This window comes from Triturus cristatus, chromosome 4_2 (genome assembly GCF_964204655.1).
Source record: "Triturus cristatus chromosome 4_2, aTriCri1.1, whole genome shotgun sequence".
Lineage (NCBI taxonomy): Eukaryota > Metazoa > Chordata > Amphibia > Caudata > Salamandridae > Triturus > Triturus cristatus.
Window position 1 is genome coordinate 598,404,797 of NC_140586.1, and position 22,052 is coordinate 598,426,848.

General features: G+C 49.5%; 1 protein-coding gene across 2 annotated transcripts in view; it reads left to right on the forward strand.

The window, feature by feature from the left end:
* ERICH3 (glutamate rich 3) overlaps positions 1 to 22,052 on the forward strand; it is a 554,163-nt gene that overhangs the window by 259,092 nt on the left and 273,019 nt on the right. For both annotated transcript variants that reach the window (XM_085602275.1, XM_085602276.1), the window contains exon 10: positions 67 to 383. In XM_085602275.1, coding sequence (XP_085458401.1) covers positions 67 to 383 — 317 coding nt within the window. The remainder of the gene's footprint in view (positions 1 to 66; positions 384 to 22,052) is intronic.

Here is a 22,052-nt window from a genome sequence, read left to right on the forward strand (position 1 = left end):
TTATATCCATTCTCTCTCTTACTCAAGAAAAATACTCATACCCTATAAAAATGTGTATGTTTCCAGGTGCATTATTGCAATGGGTCTTGATAAAAAGCCTTCACCTCCTCCAAAAAAAAGAAAAGAAGATCCTGATGATGAAGACTATGAAGATCCAAAAGTAGAGACTATGATTGGCAAAATGAAAAGTGAAGAACAATGTATTGAAGAGATACAGCGGGAAAGATCAATGTCAGCCACATCGTCAGCCTATGGGGCAGATAAGGAGACATCAGAGGACAAAACCGAGCTAGAGGGAGATGCAGAGGAAGAAGAACTCATCAGTGAGAACAACCAAACAAAGGATGATGATGATGATGAAAATGGAGATCAAACCAAAGATGGTATGTGGGTTAACTGATAATACTTTATACTATGAGTACTACGGATTCTGTTTCGTTTACCTCCAACTAGCCTGCATCCAAGCATGGCCATGGGCACACGCCTCCCGCACTCTCTATCCATCCTCTTAGCCTTCCCCACCTGCATGGTTGCCACGCACATAAAGTTCTTCTCGTGCAAACCAGCCTCCACACCGTTCTCATCTCTTCTCCCCCTTATTGACACCTGCGACTTATACAGCCCAGTCCTTCATTAGCCCCCTCACATGAGCTCCCTGCCACCTCTTTTCACACCTGCTCATTAGATTTGATGTACACCACAGGTAATACTTCCAGCAGCTCCCCGGTTTTCGCAATTGGAGAGATGCCCTGCACGCCATTCATTGGACCCCAACCAACATCCTATTAAGTAAGTTCGGCAGTCCCATCCTTCGCGCCACTCTCCCCCCCAACGCGACTCAACTCACCTTATCTTCCATTTGCGCCTAGGTTCGTCTGCCGGTCCCATTTGCCAATTTAGATCACTAGGTAAGGATCTTCCCACGTTTGTACTAGCGCTCTTTTTCACACCTTTTTACTCTGAAACTAGTCACGCGGTAATTGTCTACAGTGCTCATTATGTGTTCTCTATCCTTCCCCTCCCCTGTTTGGCTCAACTTTAAGCAACACTCTCACTCTGCCCTATCTATCCTCCTTGGTCTACCATGAAATTAACACATATATATAGAAATGTATGTACCCTTCTATCCTCAGCATTGCAATATAAGTAACTGTAACCTGGTCCTGATGATGGCATAATATTTCTACAGGCTGAAACGCCGTCGACTTCCACAGCGGAACTCCTGGCGCCACTTTCAAGGATACCCCATTCAATTATTTTGAATCTTGTACCATTAACTGTTGGGATATCTCAAATATGTAAAGAATTTTAACCCCACTTTTTTCGTGTTGCGCCCTTCACTATAGCTGTACATACTACCTCACATGTCACTTGCGCCGTCACAATCCTTCATGAGCACTTGTACACAGTATCTTACAGGTTACATGCCGTTCAATGTAACGCTGTGCTACCATTCCATGGGCTTGTACATATGAAGGTTAATATGTCAAACATGTATACTTACTGAAATACAATTTATTTCACCAAAACAATGTCTCCCTGGTTTTCTCCCCTTTGGATTTAATTCTCAGCAATTAATTGTGCTACATGTATTTTCCCTTTAAATAACACCCTTTTTGAGACACTGTTGTATGTTATAGAAAATGTCCAGGCACATGCTCCCCCTCGTTAAACCTCTCTTGATTTTGAGATTTTGATTTTCAAGAATGCATTCTACTTTTGCTAACCTATTTGGTTTCATATCCCCATGCCTGTTTACATCATATTGTGTTTTTCTTATTTTCAGCTAATACATTTGGGATAGTTTAGTATGGGTTATCTGCTAGCCCATCACTAAATGTAAATGTTAATGTCAAGGTACTTACAGAGCGCACTGTCACCAGACGGACACCTTGCGGTGTCGCCTTTGTGGTTTCCTGGCGCTGATACTCATACCGCTGTGGAACCCCTCCTGGCTTTCCCTGTGAAGTGTCCACTCCTGGGCACCCCCAGGGTGAAGCCAGGCATCCTTAGCGCTGTTGGGGCTGGTGTGGAGGTTAAGCAAGCTATTGCCCAGAGTTGCAGCGTGGGGCCCGTGATTAGAATAGGCACCGAGGCGAGAATAGACAGGTCCGAGGAAATTAGGCCCGAGCCCCGCCGAGGCGGGAATCGAACCCTGGTCCCTGGCCAGAACTCTGCTTCAGGGTCTGCCGCTCTAACCATTGAGCCACACTCCTCACTGTTGAGTTGGCCTGCCTCTGCTCACCGGCAGGGCTATATTACAAAATCCCCACCTGCTGGACTGTTTTAAATTGAAATTAAAAGTTTGCAAACTTCAATGTATATCACATTTCAAAAAAGGTTATTGTGTATTCCTATCGGTTGCAAACTGTATCAAAGACAAATATTTTTTATGCATCTCCCTTTCTTCATTTGATGCAAAATTATAGTCCTACTTCTATTTTTGTGGACTGTCCCAGTTTTTGGTTTTCTGAATCGGGTCACCCTACTTTTAGGCTCATGATGATGCATCAGGAGCTCTTATAAATAAATTAATGTAGATTGGAGAAGGTAGTGACACTTACTAGCCTGTAGTGAGCAGCGCCATCATGGTAGAGGCCATCCCACTGTGACGATTCCACCCTGCATGAGCTGCGGGTAGTGGCCGCGGTCCAGGATTCAGCATGCACCGGCGCCTTCTTAAATCTTCATGGCTGCTAGAGTCTCGACTGCCCTGCAGTGCAGGCTGCTTGCTGAGACGAGCACCTCTGTTCGGGTGGAAGCTATGGTCCGGGTCAGGTCGTCACATCATTTTGGGCACGCGGCACAACAACAATGTGCGGTGCGAAGAGCCTCAGGCTGCACCGACAAACTTTAACTGTCTGCCGCCCCACCCGCTCATGCTGGCAAATCATGCAGATTGACTCACTTGAGTCGTCATGTGACATTAGTGAATCTGAATGTCGCGGTTGAATGTTACATTGTAGCCTAAGCCAGCCCAGGGCGAGCTGAGTTATCCCCACGCCTGCCGCAAGCAGCGCGTCAGTGGTGCTAAAAGCAGCACTCCGGCTTGAAAGCTGAGGAGGTGCTATAAATGTAGGACTTTGCATTTCAGTGCAGTGATGCGGACCACCACACTGAAATGCGTTAGACTAATGCCTAACGTGTGGTAATTGCCAGGGGTGTGGTGGCCCTGTGGCAGATGGACTACTGAAGTCCTATATCCAGTATCAGCCATCGAAAGATCTCCTAGTGTTGCAGGGATTCTGCTCAGGAACAGAACTATGCTTGGGACCATAGAACATCAGTATGTAGAGACTAAGGGCCTCATGTAGGAAGCCAAATACCGGTCGGTAACGGCCGATTTTCGGTAATTATACCGTTACCGACCGGTATTTTGGCTTTTGAGATGTAGGGGGAGAATTTCATGATTTACCGAATCGGTAAAATTACCGAATCGGTAATATTACCGATTCGGTAAATTTACCGATTCGGTAAATACCGAATCATGAAATGAGATGTAGGGGGAGTGTGTGGTGGGTGTGGGGATTCGTTATTTACCACCAACTAAAGGTTGGTGGTAAATGACGAATAGGTGAAAAAAAGCATTTTTGTGCACGTTTAAGTGTGCAATGTGGCAGACATACATGCCCTTAGGGCATGTATGTGCGCCACATGTGCACACATGGCCGAATCAGGGGTGCAACAGGGTGTCAATGTGACACCCTGCCACCCTTGCATGTGCTCCCCCATTACCGAATCGGTATTTACCGATTCGGTAATGAGGCATACCTTCCCATCAATGGGAAGGTATGCCTCATTACCGAATCGGTAAATACCGATTCGGTAATTACCAAAGTTTTCCGATTCGGTAATATTTACCGACTCATTACCTACATTGCATTTACCACTTCATAAATACCGAATCGGTATGATTCGGTATTTATGAAGTGGTAAATGCCAGCCCACCTACATACGGCCCTAAGTCACCATACCACATCAGTATCTATGGGCCAGAATCCGACTAGCTTATAGTGCCTCACTTGCCCTCCTAACCTTCCCAGAGAGGCAGATGATTTGGCACCCCAGAACACAACCCTCTCAGGGATCGCGGTAGCAGGTCAGACACGAAGGAAGCTTACAATATTTATTGAAACTATTGTACTCTAATAAGCAATAACTGCACTACAATTTGAAAACAAATGCAGGTCAGTAATGTCTTTAGCATGATTAAAACAATAAAAAGCCCTGTCATATTACCTTTTGACTCAGATTTGCCTAAACCCACCCCTACTATTGTAGCGAAGTGTTATATTATAGATCTTTGGGAGTAGTGGTTAACCCCATACCTCGGCATACATAGATGGCTGTTCCACATCGCATCTGACGCAGCCCTACTGTCTCAGGACTTTTGCTCTGTATGCAAGTCTCTGCTCTATGTGTTTTTAAAATGACATGTCCTGGGTTATATGACAAAACGCGTGTTTAGAAACAGCAGCTAGGTTTCTCTATTATGTCTAGGTGCTAGTGTCCGACCACAGAGAATAACAGGAGTAATGCTGTTGTTTGACCTTGCATGGGCTGCTCCAACTAAATCCCAGGAAAAGAACAAAATATAAAAGCATGTGCTGACTATGTGTGAAAATCAAATGTGGCACAAAAACAAGTGTGATATTTGGTTACATGTGCAAAGCAAAAGCGGCCAACTACATGCATAATTAGGCTAGCATAGGGAAAACGTCAATATGATATATACGGGACACACAACACCAGATTTCACAAAAATGAGACAGACAAACTATCGCTTTGGTGGGGGATAAGATCATCAATTTGCCATTCGCTCCCTCTTTTCCAAATCTTAAATGATCCCATTGTCTGTAAAAGGTACTTCAATCGTATTTTGTAAAATATAATTCATTTGCTTCCTTCCCTGTGTGGAAGTTAAGTCTGAATTTAGATTTCTTTTCATCGTCTGGAAAACCCCTGACGTCCTCTGCTTAATTAAGTGAAAATGTTAATTTTGGGATGTAGCTCATACAGTAGCACATTAATAGAAACTGCAGAACACACACAAATGTAATTGCACTCAGACAATAGAGCAATTGTTTTTTTTAAAGTTTTTATTGAAATTAGACAAATCAAATAATACAGAGTTTGCGGCTGTGCGATCCACAAATAACAAATCAGTAGCAGCATTGTGACATGTCCGGTCCTTAGATAAACAATACCACATCATGAATGCAACCGACAACAAGACCCCATCTACCAATCCATCATCAACACTTGCCCGAACCTGAACCAGGGGGATCCCTGACCCGTGAGCTGTCTCCAGGGTACTAAAGACGTCCCCCTCCCCTGCCCTCATTTCTAACCTGGGAAAACGCCACGCGGTGTACAGTACCTGACCCCAGGAGCTTAATATCCCTGCGTCGACACCCCAGCAGGACCCCTACATCTGCGTAATAGTGGGTTGGTACGACCTACCCCACTCCAGTGGGAGCTATTCCGGGATTCGGGGATGGTGGGGTCGAGCCAGGCAAGCCTGCAATGTATGTTTTATAAGGGCCCCAGATGTCCCTAGGACGCGCTATCGTTGGGAGGAGACTAGAGTAGATCTCGCTATTCGTGCTGCAGAAAGCCATGGCTGTAAGCCATGTCTTGGACGTGGGAGCTGTCTTCCTCCCCCAGTGCTTTGCTATCTCCCGCTTGGCCAGAAGAAGCCCTAGAGAGGCCAGTTTACGGACATTCTTTGGGAAATTGACCGTATAACCCAACAGTGCGACCTCAGGAGTGGGAATGAGTGTAAGCCCTAGCATCTCTTCTAGGATCTTGTGAACCTGAGCCCAGAATGTCTGCAGTCTCGGACACGTCCAGGCCATGTGTGCAAAATCGGCATGTGGTGCAGCGCATTTCCAGTAGGCGTGCGGCCGCGTGGGATCAATGGCGTGGAGTCTAACCGGGGTCATATACCAACGGCGTAGGAATTTATAATGTAGGAGTTTGTGACGGCTATTCAATGACACTGTGTCGGTGACCTTGCAACATGCCGTCCATTGTTCGTCCGTGATAGGCCTACCAAGGTCTGTCCCCCACTCCTCCCGCGCACGATCATCCGCACAGGGGACCCGCGTCGCGCACGCCCTGTACAGCTTGGAAACAATATGTGCCCCCGTATCGGCGTCAATCAGGATGGTGAGAGGTTCAAGGGAGGCCGGCTCGAGGGGGAATCCCTGAATCTCCGCCCGGGCGGCGCAATAGAGCCGGCGAAGAACGAACCGGTCCATGAATGTAGCGTCACTTAATCGCGCGTCCTCTGACGCCGAGAAAATGTGTCCACCCGGGTACAAGTCCCCGATCCTGGTGAGGTCAAATTTCGTCAACGTTCGTCGCACTAGTGCTTCATCCGTGCCAGGTAACAGCCCAGGGTTGGGTATCGGGAGGGAAGACGAATACAGCAGAGGCTGAGCCAAATAGCGCGAGAGCCTGCTCCATGCCCAGCTGGTGGTAGACACAGTTTGAATGTCCTTTGGGTCCCTGGGGACACCTCTGGGCAACACCGTTGACAGGCGACCCGGGAGGACAAAGTCCGCCTCTGGGCGAAGGAATGGGATCCGAGCATCAGGGTGATACCAGGCATAGGCATGTGCACACTGAGCGACTAGATAGTATAAATATAAATCCGGCACTCCAAGGCCACCACGATCCTGCGGGAGTATGAGGGTCGCCCAGCGGATCCGGGGGTGTTTCCCGCCCCAGACCAGTCTAATCATGAGGGACCGCAGTGTGGAGAAGAAGGCCCGGGTCAGAGGGATAGGGATGTTATTGAAAAGATACAAGAATTTGGGGAGCACTATCATTTTAAGAATAGCTATCCTGGCGGACATAGAGAGCGGGAGCCGCAACCACCCATCCACCTGAGTCTCCAGCCGCGCAATCGCGCGGCCATAGTTGAGGCGGATGATTTCGTCCGTGTTCAAATGTATTTGTATGCCCAAGTACCGCACCGAGTCTGAGCACCACTCAAGAGGGAACTCACATTGCCATGGGGAGGTGCCGACAGTCAGTGGGAAGATGATGGACTTATGCCAGTTTATGCCCAGGCCCGAATGGCTACCGAAACGAAGGATCTCATGTATCAAGGGGGCCAGGTTGGCCTGCGGCTCCCTGACATACAGGATTGTGTCATCGGCATACAGAGAGGCCAGCAATGGGCCCGTCCGAAACTGGAGACCCCTGTGGAGGTGCCGCTCTTGGAAATGCCGAATCAAGGGGTCCATAGCCAAAATGAACAAGAGCGGTGAAAGCGGGCAACCCTGCCGCGTACCGCGCGTGAGTGAGAATGGGCGAGATAGCGTGCCGTTGAGACGCAAACGGGCCGTAGGGCGACTATAAAGGAGTCTGACGGTCGCCAGGAAGTTCGTGGGCATGCCCATGCGCTCCATGACGGAAAGAAAGAAAGGCCACTCCAAAGAATCGAACGCTTTTTCGGTGTCTAGGAGGATCGCTGCAGCCGGAGTGGTCGGGTTAATTCTGTGCAGAACCGTGAAGAGCGTACGCAAATTCAGCGACGTCGAGCGGCGGGGGACAAAGCCGGACTGTGCGGGCGATATAATGAATTCCATCAGCTGGGAAAGCCTGTTGGCCACTATTTTGGCCAAGATCTTATAGTCAGTGTTTAAGAGGGAGAGGGGCCTGTACGACCCACACAATGTCGGGTCCTTATTCGGCTTCGGGAGCAGCACAATGACCGCCTCACTAAGAGGTGACGGGAGGGAGCCACGCTCCAAGGCCTCCGCATACACCTCTATTAGCTTGGGCGCCAGCAGATCCGAAAAGGCCTTGTAGAAGTCAGCGGAGAAGCCATCAAGGCCCGGGGCAGAAGAGCCCCGGAGCACTTTGATCGCCCCCCGCACCTCCGCCACCGTTATAGGTTCCGCCATGAACTCCTGCATGCCCCTATCCAGGAACACAAGAGCGATTTCCGATAAATAGGCCGCACGCGCGGCCGCGGAGTCACCCAACTTGGTGGTGTATAGATCTGTGTAGTAGGCCAGGAACTCGTCCCGGATCTCAGCGGGCGTTGTGCGGAGCTCCCCGTCCGTGCCCCGCACCTCGACGATAAGGGACTTGCTGTATGGTGGTCGCAAGGCCTGCGCTAGCGTGCGCCCCGGTCTGTCCCCCTCTCCATACCTACGCGCAACCTGGTATTTCCCCAGATACAGGATCTCCCTGTCCGCGGCCTCCCGGAAGTCAGATAACAGTCGTAAGCGCCTGGTAAATACCTCGTCAGCGGGTGCCTGCTGCGCCTCAGTGTCTTGCGCGTCTAGCTGTGTCTCCAGTTGTGTTATTGTGGCGCGCAATACTTTCAGGACCCCCGCGTGCTTAGCAATGCAGACCCCTCTGATGTATGCCTTGAACCCATCCCAGAGCACTGCCCACGAGTCCACCGAGCCAGTATTTATGGTGAAGTAGTCCTCTATCGCCTCGGAAACCTCGTGCACAAAAAGGTCATCCAGCAGCGCCCTCCCGGGGAAGCGCCACTGCCGCTCAAACCCCTCAGGTCGAGGAACGTCTAAGCCAAGCAGGACTGGAGAGTGGTCCGAGTACGTTCTCGGGAACGTCCTCAACGCGCGGAACCAAGGGGACAGGCCCGGGGAGAGGAGCCAGTAGTCAATTCTGGTCCAAGTGTTGTGCTGCCCTGAAAAGTGTGTGTAGTCAGTAGTGTTTGGGTGTCGCCTGCGCCATATATCCGTCAACGAGAATTGACGGCAAAGGTCCTGGAATGCGCGCCTTGCCCTAGGCTTAGAGTCTGTGGCCCCAGAGGTGCTATCCAGCCCCACATCCAGCAACATGTTTAGGTCGCCGCCCACCAAAACGCCAGCCGGCGCTAGGGTTACCAGTTGGGCCGCCAGCGCATTGAAAAAATCCGGGGAATCAGTGTTGGGGGCATACACACAGACAAGAGTAACAACATGGCCCATCAAGACCCCCTGTACAATACAGTAGCGCCCCTCCCTGTCCCCCAGAAACGTCTGGCACTGAAACGGGACTCTCTTGTGGATCAGCACCGCAGTGCCTCTGGCGTAATTACTGTAATTAGCGAAGTATCGGTGAGCGCCCCAGGAAGCCGCAAAGCGGGAGGGCATGGGGCCATGCAGATGAGTCTCTTGGAGAAAAGCAATGTCCACCTGATGCCGATTTAAGTAATGCAGTACTTGTTTGCATTTACTCCGGTTGTTCAGGCCCCGGACATTCCAAGTCATTAACGATAGATTGAGAGGAGCTTCATTCAAACCTATGTGGGCCATTGATGCCAGTCAGCAAGTGATGGGAGCAGCAAAATCGGAATGTCACTGTGTATCAATAAAGTTCGTTCACACATAGCCGTAGTAGAAGAATCAAAATTGCTTACCCCAACCCCCCTCCCCCCGCCCAGCCAAACCACGCAAACATGAGGCAATCCCAATTCTGGAAAAAAAGAAGAACATAGCTCTAGGCAGGAATACCCAGTGTAACCAAACAGCAAAAAGTAGAGCATCGCAACAGAAAACGATCCCAGCGGTTTCAACCAAAGGGGGGTGACAACGATCCGCAATCAACCCAGCGCTGCAGCACAAATATACTCCAAATGTTAATACGTCCTCCAATAACCAAAGGCAAAACAGTGCAAAGTTCAGTAACGGGCGCAGTCTCAGCCGACACCTGAGGATAAGAACAGGTCCTGGCTGCCCGCAGACCCACTACCAGGGGGAGAGCGTCCACCCTCATCTCCCCCCGGCGGGCCCCTGCGCGGCTTGTAGGTACGGCAAAACTCCTGCACCGCAGCGGGATTGTCAAATAGCCGAGCTCGGCCATCAGCCTCAACCCGGAGCCGGGCCGGATAGAGCATGCCATATTTCAGGCCCAGGTTCCGGAGCGCCGCCTTCACCCCCGCATACTTACGCCTGGCCTCCTGGACCATGGCGGTGAAGTCTGGGTAGAATGAAAGTCTTGAACCTTGCCAAGTAATCTCGCCCTTCTCTCTGGCAAGCCGCAAGGCCGTGTCACGGTCTCGGAAGTTCATAATGCGGGCAATCAGGGGGCGAGGCGGGAGCCCCGGGTTAGGTCTCGGCCCCAGGGAGCGGTGGGCGCGCTCCACCACGAAGCCAGGAGTGAAGGAGTCTCTCCCAAAGATATCAGCCAACAGTTGTTCCACAAAAACATCCAGCCTGCCCGTGGCCGTGGACTCCGGAACCCCAATAATCCGTACATTGTTGCGCCGACTGCGCGATTCCAAATCTTCGTTTTTGCTGGCCACTTCCTTCAGTATGCGCTCCAATCTGTCCACCCTTTTGATCTCCTGCACCGATTTATCCTCCACTGCCGAGATCCGGGCCTCAGCCTCTCCCAAACGCTTGTCATGGGCCTGGATTTTGGCCCCCAAAGTTTCCAGCGTCTTATTTAGGGCGTCAAAGCGACCATCCAGGGCCCTGAAGCCGGCACGCATCTCCTGTAGCCAGTCCGGGGCCGGAGCCTGGGTCGTCGAGCCGCCGGTCGCCCCACCAGCCGGGTCCGGCATGTCAGGGGGGTTATCCGCGGGCTGCTCCGACAGTTTCTCGAACTGCAGCGTTTTCTGTTTGGGGTCCTTGCGACCCATTCTCACAACTGCCAGACGAGTGGAGAGCAAGGGAGGCGATGGTGCGATGGAGCGTCCGGCTAATCCTTAGCCAATCTGGTCTGGAGCACTGATGATGGTGAGCCCACCGGGCACCGGACAGATCACGACCTCACTGTGCAGCAGGCAAGAGCCACGACTCCGTGTAGCCAGCAGGGCCCCAATGGAACATCAAGTGCGCCATCGCGATGTGTTCAGCAGCCACGACTCGGCGCCGCCGGGAGGGGCAAGGGAGGAACGCACCAACCAGCCGCGGAGCACATGGCGAAACCCGAGAGGGCCCAAGTAGCGAGGCAGAGACAACCCGGGTGTCGGGCCCAGCGCAGGGCCCCAGCCGCCCCCCCCCACCGCCAGCAGGCCGTCCCGCCACCCCTCCCAGGCTCCCCGACCGGATTAGCCCGGGGCCCCAGGGAGGAGATAACGAGCGAGGCCGCGGCCGGAGCGCAGGGCCAGAGCCGTGCGCCCGGTCGTCCTCCGGTCCGCAACGGCGTAGGGAGAAAGAAGCGGGCCCCCGCCAGCCAGCACCCCGGTGCTCAATGCCCCCCCCTCCGAGCCCCCCGGGTACCTGTCTCTCGGCCGGCCGCCCTCCTCGCACTCGAGTCCCACATTCCCGGATCAGCCCGCCATCTTGGGCCTCAGGATGGTGTGCTCATCTCCGGGCGCCCCCGTGGCCCGGGAGGTCCGCTCCGCATACCAGCGCTCTCCGGGGTCTTAGTAGGGTCAGCGGCAGCGTCTGGCGTCCCGCGCCCGCATCAGGAGGGCGAGGAAAGCAGGGTTTGCGCCGGGTCGATGGCGGAGCTTCAACGCCGTGCGGCCATCTTAGCCCGCGGCTTGGCCACGCCCCCCATAGAGCAATTGTTAATAGGATTCATGATTGGTCATTCATTTTCACAATCCACTAATAGACAGGGTAATCCAACATGTAGGATAAAGTGAAAAGCGGGAGCAGTGCAAGGTAACAACTGCAAATAAGTGCATATTCTTATAAAATTGAAAAGTGAATCAAAAGGCAATTTGTACATGTCTCTAAACCAAGAAAAAAAGTTCCTTAATTGTTAAAATGCAAGAAATAAACAGATGTGTAGTTTGAGCACATTGCACGCTTAATTAAGGGCCCAAATTGTAACTATATTTTCTTAATGTACATTCTGCTATTTATTGTTATACCCAAGGCGTATTCCCCCACACAGGTGAGTGCGCCAAAAGGATAAGTGCTGGCATCCTATTTCCTTACCCAGACTCTAAAATTATGGATAACCCTGCAGAAAGAGGATCCCCAGTCGCAGCACTGGTGCAGCAAGCAGTGTTTGGGCCATAATGCAGGCAAGGAAGAGATGCTCACCTGCCCCCCGCTTGACACACTTGTCACCAGAAGCACTGCACATCCTCCTCTTATAATAGTTGTGCCACATAAGTAACAATTTCCAGTTCAGGTCTCTGATTCTACTCTGGGTGCAGTATGATGTCTGAGCTTTGTCTTCTTGGCTTGTGGTATCATCAAGTAAAATGTGCCATTAGCTTAATAAAATGCCAGACAAAAATAAAAGAGTAGAAATCTATTAGAGGAAGTCGATCAAATGCATAATATTACTTTGTAGCTGATATAGTAGGTTTCCTGATACACATCTTGCCCTTGAAGAGCTCACAACTGAGCAAGCTATTGAATGGCCATGGAACATTTTGAGAACATTTTTTAGATGAGCTGTATAATTGGAATAAAATGCAGCTTAATAAATGAGCTCGCATGTGTAATCCATCTACCAGTGAAGGCTCAGAATATGTTCTTCTGCCAACAGAACTGAGTAAAAAATGTCTTCTTTGACTAGATGTGCCTTAAAGAATACGTCTATGGGAAGTAAAATCAATCTATGTTGCTTTTAATAACTGTCAGGTATAAAGAGGTCACATATAGTTTAGCAAATTGCACCTCTCAATATTGCCTTAATAGTTTGTTGTGGCAAAATCAGTTGCCTGCTTAGGAATGTGTCTTTGAATGCTGCTTTAGAAGCAGCTGAACAAAAAGCAGTATACACTAGCAGGAGTGCTTGTAACATTTATGTCCCATTTGTGTAATATCTGTGCAAAACGGAGAAACAGTTTCACATATGCCAGAAATTGGGTTATACATTTGGGGGAAATACCATTACCAACCTTATAAACACAATGTGTGTGCTGAGTTCATACAGTATCAAACAACATTAAAGTTAAGTATGCAACTCTGTAAAATGCCCAAGCAAATAAAAAAATAAAAAAACAGAAAACCATAATTAAAAAAAGGAAAAACAAATTTTAAAAATGATTTAAGGGAACAGGTGGTATAGATTTTTTAAATGTTAGGGCAAAGGGCCCAAGAAACATTAAAGCACCAATGAAAGTCAATGTTAGTGATATACTGGTACCAACACGCGATTTCAGGCTGACTGTGATAGTGTTTGTGTTGTGTAAAACTATTAGAACTCACCGATCCAAGTTTTTACCTTGGCACTTTCTTCGTTTTCTGATTCTAAAAATCATTTAGTGGAACAAGGCAGGAGATTGAAGCTGGCTTAGTTGCTTGAAGTCGGATATGTTGTCGTCATGGTCCCCATGAAGTCTTCAGTTTTCCCACAAAGAGCTCTGAGAGGGACAAAGTCTGATTTCATAGCTGCAAAGGATGCTTTGCTACTGGGAAGGATCCTATACCTTTCTCTAGTCCCAAGTCTTATGTATGAGGTGAGTCACTTTTTTGGTTCCAGTTTTCCCTCAGCCTGACAGGGCAGAATGCTGTAGACCTGTGGTACTCATAGTACGGCCCGTGGGCCACCAGCGGCCCGGCAGGCCTTTCTTGGTCACCCGCGGACCTTTTAGATAATGTACCCATGGCCACCCAGAGAGAGAGCGAGAGAGAGTGGATAGAGGGAGAGAGAGAAAGAGTGGAGAGAGAGAGCGTATAGAGGGAGAGAGAGAAAGAGTGGAGAGAGAGAGCGAGTGGAGAGTGGAGAGCGAGAATGGAGAGTGGAGAGAGAGAGACTGACTAACTGAGATACAGACTGAATGACATAGAGAGACAGAGAGAGACTGACTGAGAGAAACTGACAGAGAGAGACTGACTGACTGAGAGAGAAACTGGCTGACCGAGAAAGACTGGCTGCTGATAGAGAGACCAACTGACAGAGAGACTGACTGACTGAGAGAGAAACTGGCTGACAGAGACACTGACTGACAGAGAGACACTGACTGACTGAGGTAGAGAGACTGACTGAGGTAGAGAGACTGGCTGAGGTAGAGAGACTGGCTGAGGTAGAGAGACTGACTGAGGTAGAGAGACTGAATGAGGTAGAGAGACTGACAGAGAGACTGACAGAGAGAGAGAGAGAGACTGACAGAGAGAGACTGACCGAGAGAGAGAGAGACTGACTGACTGGCTGAGAGACTGACTGACAGAGAGAGAGACACTGACAGCGATAGAGAGACACTAACAGAGATAGAGAGACACTGACAGAGATAGAGAGACACTGACAGAGATAGAGAGACACAAAGAGACACAGAGAGAGAGAGAGAGACTGACCGAGAGAGACACTGACAGAGAGAGACACTGACAGAGAGGCAGAGTGACACTGACTGGCAGAGAGGGAGAGAGACTGACTGACAGAGTGAGATCGACTGACTGACTGAGAGAGACTGACTGACTCAGAGAGACTGACTGACTGAGAGAGACTGACAGAGAGAGAGAGAGAGAGAGAGAGACTGACTGAGAGAGAGACTGACTGAGAGAGAGACTGACTGAGAGAGAGAGAGACTGCCTGACAGAGAGACTGCCTGACAGAGAGAGAAACTGGCTGACTGAGAGAGAAACTGGCTGACTGAGAGAGAGACTGGCTGACTGAGAGAGAGACTGTCTGACAGAGAGAGAGAGAGAGAATGACTGACTGAGGGAGAGAGACTGACAGAGAGAAACTGACTGAGAGACTTACTGAGAGACTGAGAGTCTGACTGACTAAGAGAGAGAGAGAGAGAGACTGACAGAGAGAGAGAGCGAGAGATACTCTGAGAGGGAGAGAGAGAGAGACACTGACAGAGAGAGAGAGAGAGACACTGACAGAGAGAGAGAGAGACACTGACAGAGAGAGAGAAACTGACAGAGAGAGATGCACTGACAGAGAGAGAGAAATGCACTGACAGAGAGAGAGAGATGCACTGACAGAGAGAGAGAGAGAGAGAGAGAGAGAGACATTGGCAGAGAAGGAGAGAGACCGACTGAAAGAAAGATTGAGACTGACAGAGAGAGAGAGACTGACAGAGAGAGAGAGAGAGAGACTGACAGAGAGAGAGAGAGACTGACTGAGAGAGAGAGACTGACTGAGACTGACAGAGAGAGACCGGCTGAGAGAGAGAGAGACCGACTGAGAGAGAAAGAGACCGACTGAGAGAGAAACTGACTGACAGAGAGAGACTGACAGAGAGACTGGCTGAGAGAGTGAGAGAGAGAGATACTTACTGAGAGAGAGTCTTACTGAGAGAGAGTGACTGACTGAGAGAGAGTGACTGACTGAGAGAGAGAGACTGACTGAGAGAGAGGGAGACTGACTGAGAGAGAGTCTGACTGAGAGAGAGTCTGACTGAGAGAGAGTCTGACTGAGAGAGAGTCTGACTGACAGAGAGACTGGCCGAGAGAGAGACTGACAGAGAGACTGACTGAGAGAGAGAGACTGGCTGAAAGCGAAAGACTGACACAGAGAGAGACACTGACTGAAAGAGTGAGAGAGAGAGATAGACTGACTTAGAGAGAGATAGACTGACTTAGAGAGAGATAGACTGACTTAGAGAGAGATAGACTGACTGAGAGAGAGATAGACTGACTGAGAGAGAGACTGACAGAGAGCAAGACTGACAGAGAGAGAGACTGACTGAAAGAGACTTACAGAGAGAGACACTGACTGACTGAGCAAGACTGACTGACTGAGAGAGACTGACTGACTGAGAGAGAGACTGACTGACTGAGAGTGAGTGACTGACTGGGACCGACTGACAGAGAGATAGAGACTGACTGACTGACAAAGAGAGAGAGACTGACTGACTGACTGACAGAGAGAGAGAGACTGACTGACTGACAGAGAGAGAGAGACTGACTGACTGACTGAGAGAGACTGACAGAGAGAGACACTGTGATGGAATTTTGTTATTGTCTGCTAATAAAAATGTATTATCAAAATATGCTCTTTGTAGTTACATCTACTTTTGAAATACAGCATTGTCACATTGTCTGTTTTGAAACGAGTTTGATTTTTTAAACTTTAGCCCCACCCCCCACTGACCCCGCCCCTCACTGACCCCACCCCTACCGGAGTGGCCCTCGGGCACAAACCACACTGTAATTTTGGCCCCCTAGAGAAAGATTGTGAGTACCCATGCTGTAGACATCGAGGGCACCATGGGCTTGGCTACACCTTTGCGATGGTCATGAAGTAGACTCAAGCTCCAGGTGAAAAAGCTTTAAGTGTGACAAGCCGTCTATTTGTAGCCAGTAACAAACTGACAATTTGTATCTGGCTAGGCAATGCTTTCCTCCTGTAGCTTTGGTGCTTTGGGAATGATTTTACTGACAGTCATTTCTGGCCTTTCATGCACCACCCACCACCCACAACTATTCAGGGAAAACTTTGGGGCACCAAGTCTCTCTTCAGTCAGACTCTCACATCGTCCGGTGGAGTCCAGTCACAACTGGCCCACTGAAACTTCTTTACAGGATGGAATGCCTTTGCCTGTTTTATCTCCATTGCAGTGAGCAGGAGACCAGCCTAATGACTTTTTACATATTTTATTTACAGTGGGCAAGAAACATGTCAACTCCCCAAATTACAGGATTTAAGCCCCGTACGAGCTGTCATAAACAAATGTCTGTGACTGATCCATATTAGATTTGCCTTGGGTCGAGCCATGACTTTAAGACGTTCAGTGACTGTGCTTTGATGAACCCGAAGACCATAAGAGTCCGCAAGGTGAAACTACATCATCAGGCACAGGAATACTGCATGACGAGACCGGTCCAAGTCAAACGCTCAGTTCCAGTCTCTTTCAAGATCAAGAAGATGCAGGAATTGTCCCAGGCATCAGTTGTTCATCTCAATCAAAGTCTTCTGGATCGTCGAAGAAAAAGTATAGGAAATCTACATGGGACTCAGCCCCTTACCTCCACTCACACTCCCCTGAGAACGAGTGGAGATGGGGCCATACATCTTGATTGTGCTCCTGAAGTCATTCAACTTCAGAGTCAATCCTGCAAATTGTTCTGGCTCAACCTGAGGTCCCAGGGCTATCTGCTGCTCCTAAACTGTGAGGCCGTGCTCCAACTCTTTGAATCCTTACCACCTCCCTCTGGTGTGCCTGTGAGACCATGGAGCAGAGAGGTTCTCCACCTGGATTAAGATCGTGCCAGCTGGACCATCCGAGCACCTTCTGGGTGCCACCGCCAGTTCCAGTCTCAACTCCGCCTCCGGTACTATGGACCGTGGTGCCAGTTCCTGTTACTTCGATGCCAATGTAGGCTCCATTGATGCCGGAAGAGGAGGTGCCAATTATTCTCTCTGAAGCCAAGTTCGACCTCAACCAAGGCTGCACTTGGCTGCCGTAGAGGTCCTGCTTCCTCTACTAGACCTGCCTCCACAAAGAAAGAGCCATGGTAATGCATAGGGTGGCTAGAGTCCTTGACCACCAGCTCCCACATTGAAGGTCACCACCAATGTTCTTACAGAAGTTCTTTAGCCGGCTCAAACATTCACTGAGCCGTTTTTGCCTTTCAATGATGCCCATACAGGTGCTTTGTTGGGGGCATGGGCCAAACCTTGCTCTGGCTCCCCAGTCAACTGCCAGATTGCACGACACCACCACCCGTCCATGGGCAACCCTATGTTTTTATCTTGGTGAACCTTTGCTATAAACTTGGTGGTGCAGGCGTCAGCCAAGAAGACTAATCTCAACCTCTTCTCTCCTACCCGCCGATTAAGAGTCAAAACACTTGGAGATGTTTGGAAAACAAGCATTCTCATCCACCAGTTTGGTGCTCAATAAGTGAATCCCAGCTAGATTCCCACACCCTTTGAGATTTGGTGGCTCATGTACTCCCCCGAGTTCCTGCACATCTTTGACATGTCCTTGGCCAGGCTACACAGGACGGTCGTGAGCCGGATAGGTCCACAATTCTTTGTGGCTTGGACACCACAGATCCCATCAGGTGTACACCATTGTCGCCAACCCGCACTATGCTTAGCTGCAACCCACTGTTTTTTCTTGCAATGTTCAGTCGTTCCTCATGGACATGTTGTTTGATGTGATTCGCCAGTTTGTGGACAAAGCAGACTTTGCTTTTGAGTGGTTCAAGGCAGGTCAGAGCTGTGGCATGCTCCCTGGGCTTGTCTCTCCCACCTCACCATCCTCATCAAACCTACCACTCCTTTCAGGTCTTCAGCAGAGGTGCTGCATACTGCCAGCCAATCCAACATCCACAAGGCACCCAGCAGTTTCAGGGTGGAGGCCGTGGTGCCCCCTTGCCTCACAGTCAAGGTCAAAGGGCCACAAAGTCCACACTCTCACCCTACAACCTCACCTGCTAACCCCTTTAGGGTGCCCTTAGTGGAGTATAGTCACCCGGTGGGAGGCAGTATCCAACAATCCTTGCCTTGTTGGCAGGCCATAACACTGTACAGGTGAGTCCTCTGAATTGTTTGGAAGTGCTATGCCATGCCATTCCTTAACACTCGGCTGCACCTTCCACTGTTCCCCCACTGCCTGATAGAGGGCCATCTGTGTTTTGCATTGCGAAGTAGAAGCCCTTCTGAAAGGGTGCCTGCTCCAGAAGCAGGGAGTGTTTGCTATTCCTGGAGAGAGGCCTTCATCCAATTTTAGACATGGTGTCCTCACAACACCTTCCTCTGGAATGAGAAATTCAAAATGCGCAGGTCTTGTCTGCCCTTGATCCTGGAAACTGGAAGATGGCGTTGGACCTGCAGGACATCTGTTTCCATATACCCATCCAGCAGGCCCATCGGCGATACCTGCGGTTCATGGTGGGACAGGAGCATTTAAAGGCGAGCTCGCTCTATGCAGTCGGTAGCCACTTGCAGACTAAGACAAACCTCATTTTTGGGGTTCACTATAAACATGCCAAAATTACACCTGACTAATCAGATGCTCCCTTTCATATGAGTTATTCTGGTCACAGTTTGGTTTAGTGCTTTGCCCACTGGGTAAGAGAGTTCAGCTCATTCAGGCTATGATCCCAATCTTTCAACCTCTGTCCGGGAATTAGTGAGGTTGATTGAGGTTGCTGCGACTGTTGGCCTCCAGCATCCTGATGCTAACACTAGGTGGCATATGAGGGCTAAGCAGTGGGATCTGAAGTATCAGTGGGCCCAACATAAAGGAGACCTTCAACTACGGTTAGATTTTGGATGAGGCTACAAAAGATCTGTAGTGGTGGTTAATGGACCATGAGTGGGTTAGTGGCAGGCCACTCTCCCTTCCCAAACCAAAGCTGACAGTGGTGACTGATGCATCACTTCTGGGTAGGGCTAGCCATCGGGGAGAGGTGGAGATCAGAGGCTTCTTGATCCAGAAGAGTCCCAGCTTTGTATCAACCATCTGGAGCTGAGGGCTATCTGCTTGGTGTTGAAAGACTTCCTTTCAACCATCAAGGGGAGCCTGGTACAGAAGCTCTTGGACAACACCACTGTGATGTGTTATTTGTGAGAAATGGGCTTGTTGGTTGAGGAGGGTGTTAGCCCTTCTCAAGCAACAGCCCCAATCCTTGTCAGGGTGAGCCACAAAAGTCAATAAATTAACCTGTGTTTAACTCTGTTAGCTTGGCACAAAGCAGTCAGGCTTAAATTAGAGGCAATGCGTTAAGAATTTATGCATTACACAAACAGTAATTCAATGAAAACACAACACAAGAAAAATCTCACACCAATTTATAACAATAGTGTAAAATGTAATAAATTATTTGACACCAAAACAACAAAAATCCAATTAGTAGAACTGGAGATATGCAGTTTCAAAGATTTAAGTAAATATAGCACCTAAAAACACAAAGGACCTGATTATGAGTACGGGTACCTGTGGTGGCGGTCCAGCAATATTACGACTGCGGCGGTCGGACTGCCATGAGACCACCGGCACCGCCGGGATCAAGCATCCCGCTAGGCCGGCGGTCTATCACCAGCAGGAATATGCTGGCAGTGCCACAGTCGGCACTGCCGAGCATATTCCGAGTTGCCATTACACCGCCCTTTTCATTGCAATGAACCCACCCTTGAAAAGGGTGACGGAATAGCAACAAAGGGGATCTTAACAAAGCCCCTGCTGAATTTGGGCCTGGGGGTGTATGCACCCGGGGGCACATGTAGTCAGAAGTTCAGACCAACCACGATAGAGCATGGGTCAGATACAGGCACCAAGTTAAACCCACTGAAAAAAAATCTTAGAGTCTAATGCGAACAGTTCCACTCGCGGCAGAGGAGGCAGCAGGGAGAGCATCACGGATGGTAGTCTCTGTAGCGCAAAGAGCAGGCCAGACATTGCTGATGGTAGTTGTAGTGCGAAGACGGTCGTTGCTGGAGATTCATGTTGCTGGTCTCTGTGGCATGTAGATGCTGTATCGGGAAGTACAGATCATGTGTTGCTGGTTGTCGCTGGCAGAAGAGTCAGGCTCACTTGAGCTTCCCGTGGGTAGGCCCATTTGATGTGGCAAAGAGCCCAAAACTTCAGGATTTAACATTTTTTTCAAGGAGGAGCTCAACTGAGGGTCCAGGACGTGGCAGGCAACTCATATGGCTCAGGAACCCACTCCAGTAGAGGCCACCAGTGCTGAGGCAGCTCCAGTGCAGCAGGTCAGCTGGACATTTGCAGGAAGACCTCTTGAGCTTGTTGTTTCCTCAGAAGAGAAGGCCCACTCACTAACCCTTGAAATCACCCAGGTAGCCTGGGATAGAGAATGCAGGTCCAGTCTTCCTTCTCAGCAGGGCAGGGCATAGCAGGGCAGGCCTCAGGCAGCAGGGCAGACATCTGGCATCAGGGCAGTCCTTATTCTGTTGTATCCTCAGGTCCTGGAGTGTACTGAAAGTTGGGTCTAAGGGTCCTATGTTTATACCGAGTAGCCCCTTTTGAGTGGTACAAGCTTCTGGAGTTTTCCCCACACAGAAGTGTCTGGAATTTTCTGCCTCCCTTCCCTAGTCCCAGTCTGTCTGGGGCACAATAGGCTATTGTGAAGTTCTTTGTGAGTGTGCTGGGCCAGTGCCTTTGAAGTGCAAGTGTCATAGGTAACAACTCCGCGTCCCCTACTCTCCCATCAAGTCAGAATGATCCATTGTGCCAGCACCCAGACAGTCTATTGTGATACTGTCTATGAGGGATACACAAAGACCAACTACACCTAGTCATGTGATCCAGGATACAGGCTGCGGGCACCAAATAGGACAAGAAAATGCAAACTTTCTAAATGTGGCATTGTCAAAAATATGAATTAATATATAACTACCATTAAAGAGGGCTTTAAATTACAATTCCTCATACACTAAACATGACATTCCTACGTGCTTCCAAGCAAAAAGTATCACATATTAAATGTAATGTGGTAACCCAGTAATATCCTATGGGAGAGGTAGGCCTTGCAATAGAAAAAAAACAATTTTGAAATTTTTCTTTATCAGGACATGTAAAACCTAAAATTACATGTCTAACTTTTTTAATACAATACACTCTGCCCCATGAGCTGTTTAGGGCTTACTCTATGAGGGACTTATATGTATTAAAAAACGAAGATTTAGGCCTGACAAAAGGTTTATTTTGCCAGTTAAAAATGGCAGTTTAAAACTGCACAGACAGACTGCAGTGGCAGACCTAAGACATGTTTAAATGGGCTACTTAAGTGGGTGGCACAATAGGTGCTACAGGCCCACTAGTAGCACTTAATGCTCAGGCCCGGGTGAAGGTAAAACCCCTGTACCAGGGTCTTACCTGTAAATTCAATGTGCCAATTAGGTGTAAGCCAATTGTATCATGTTTAAAGGAGAGCACAAGCATTTTAGCACTGGTTAGCAGTGGTAAAGTACACAGAGTCCTAAAAGCCAATAAAATGGGTTCAGAAAACAGGAGGGGTGAAGGCAAAAGGTTTGGGGGTGACCCTGCAGAGATGGCCAGGTCCAACAGTGTTGCAACAAGCAGAGCGGGGTGGGGTAGCAGACCCTGTGTCAGGAAGCGCAGGCACCTCGGGAAATGGCTGGACCACCAAGGAAATGTCCTGGTGGTGAACCACCTGGCAGCATCATTAAATGCCAAAGTGGATGAGTTCAGCCATCAGCGCCTAGCAGATCATGAGTGACGGTTACACCCAGAGGTGGTGCAAGGTCTCTTCCACATATGGGGAGAACCATGGCTCGATCTGTTC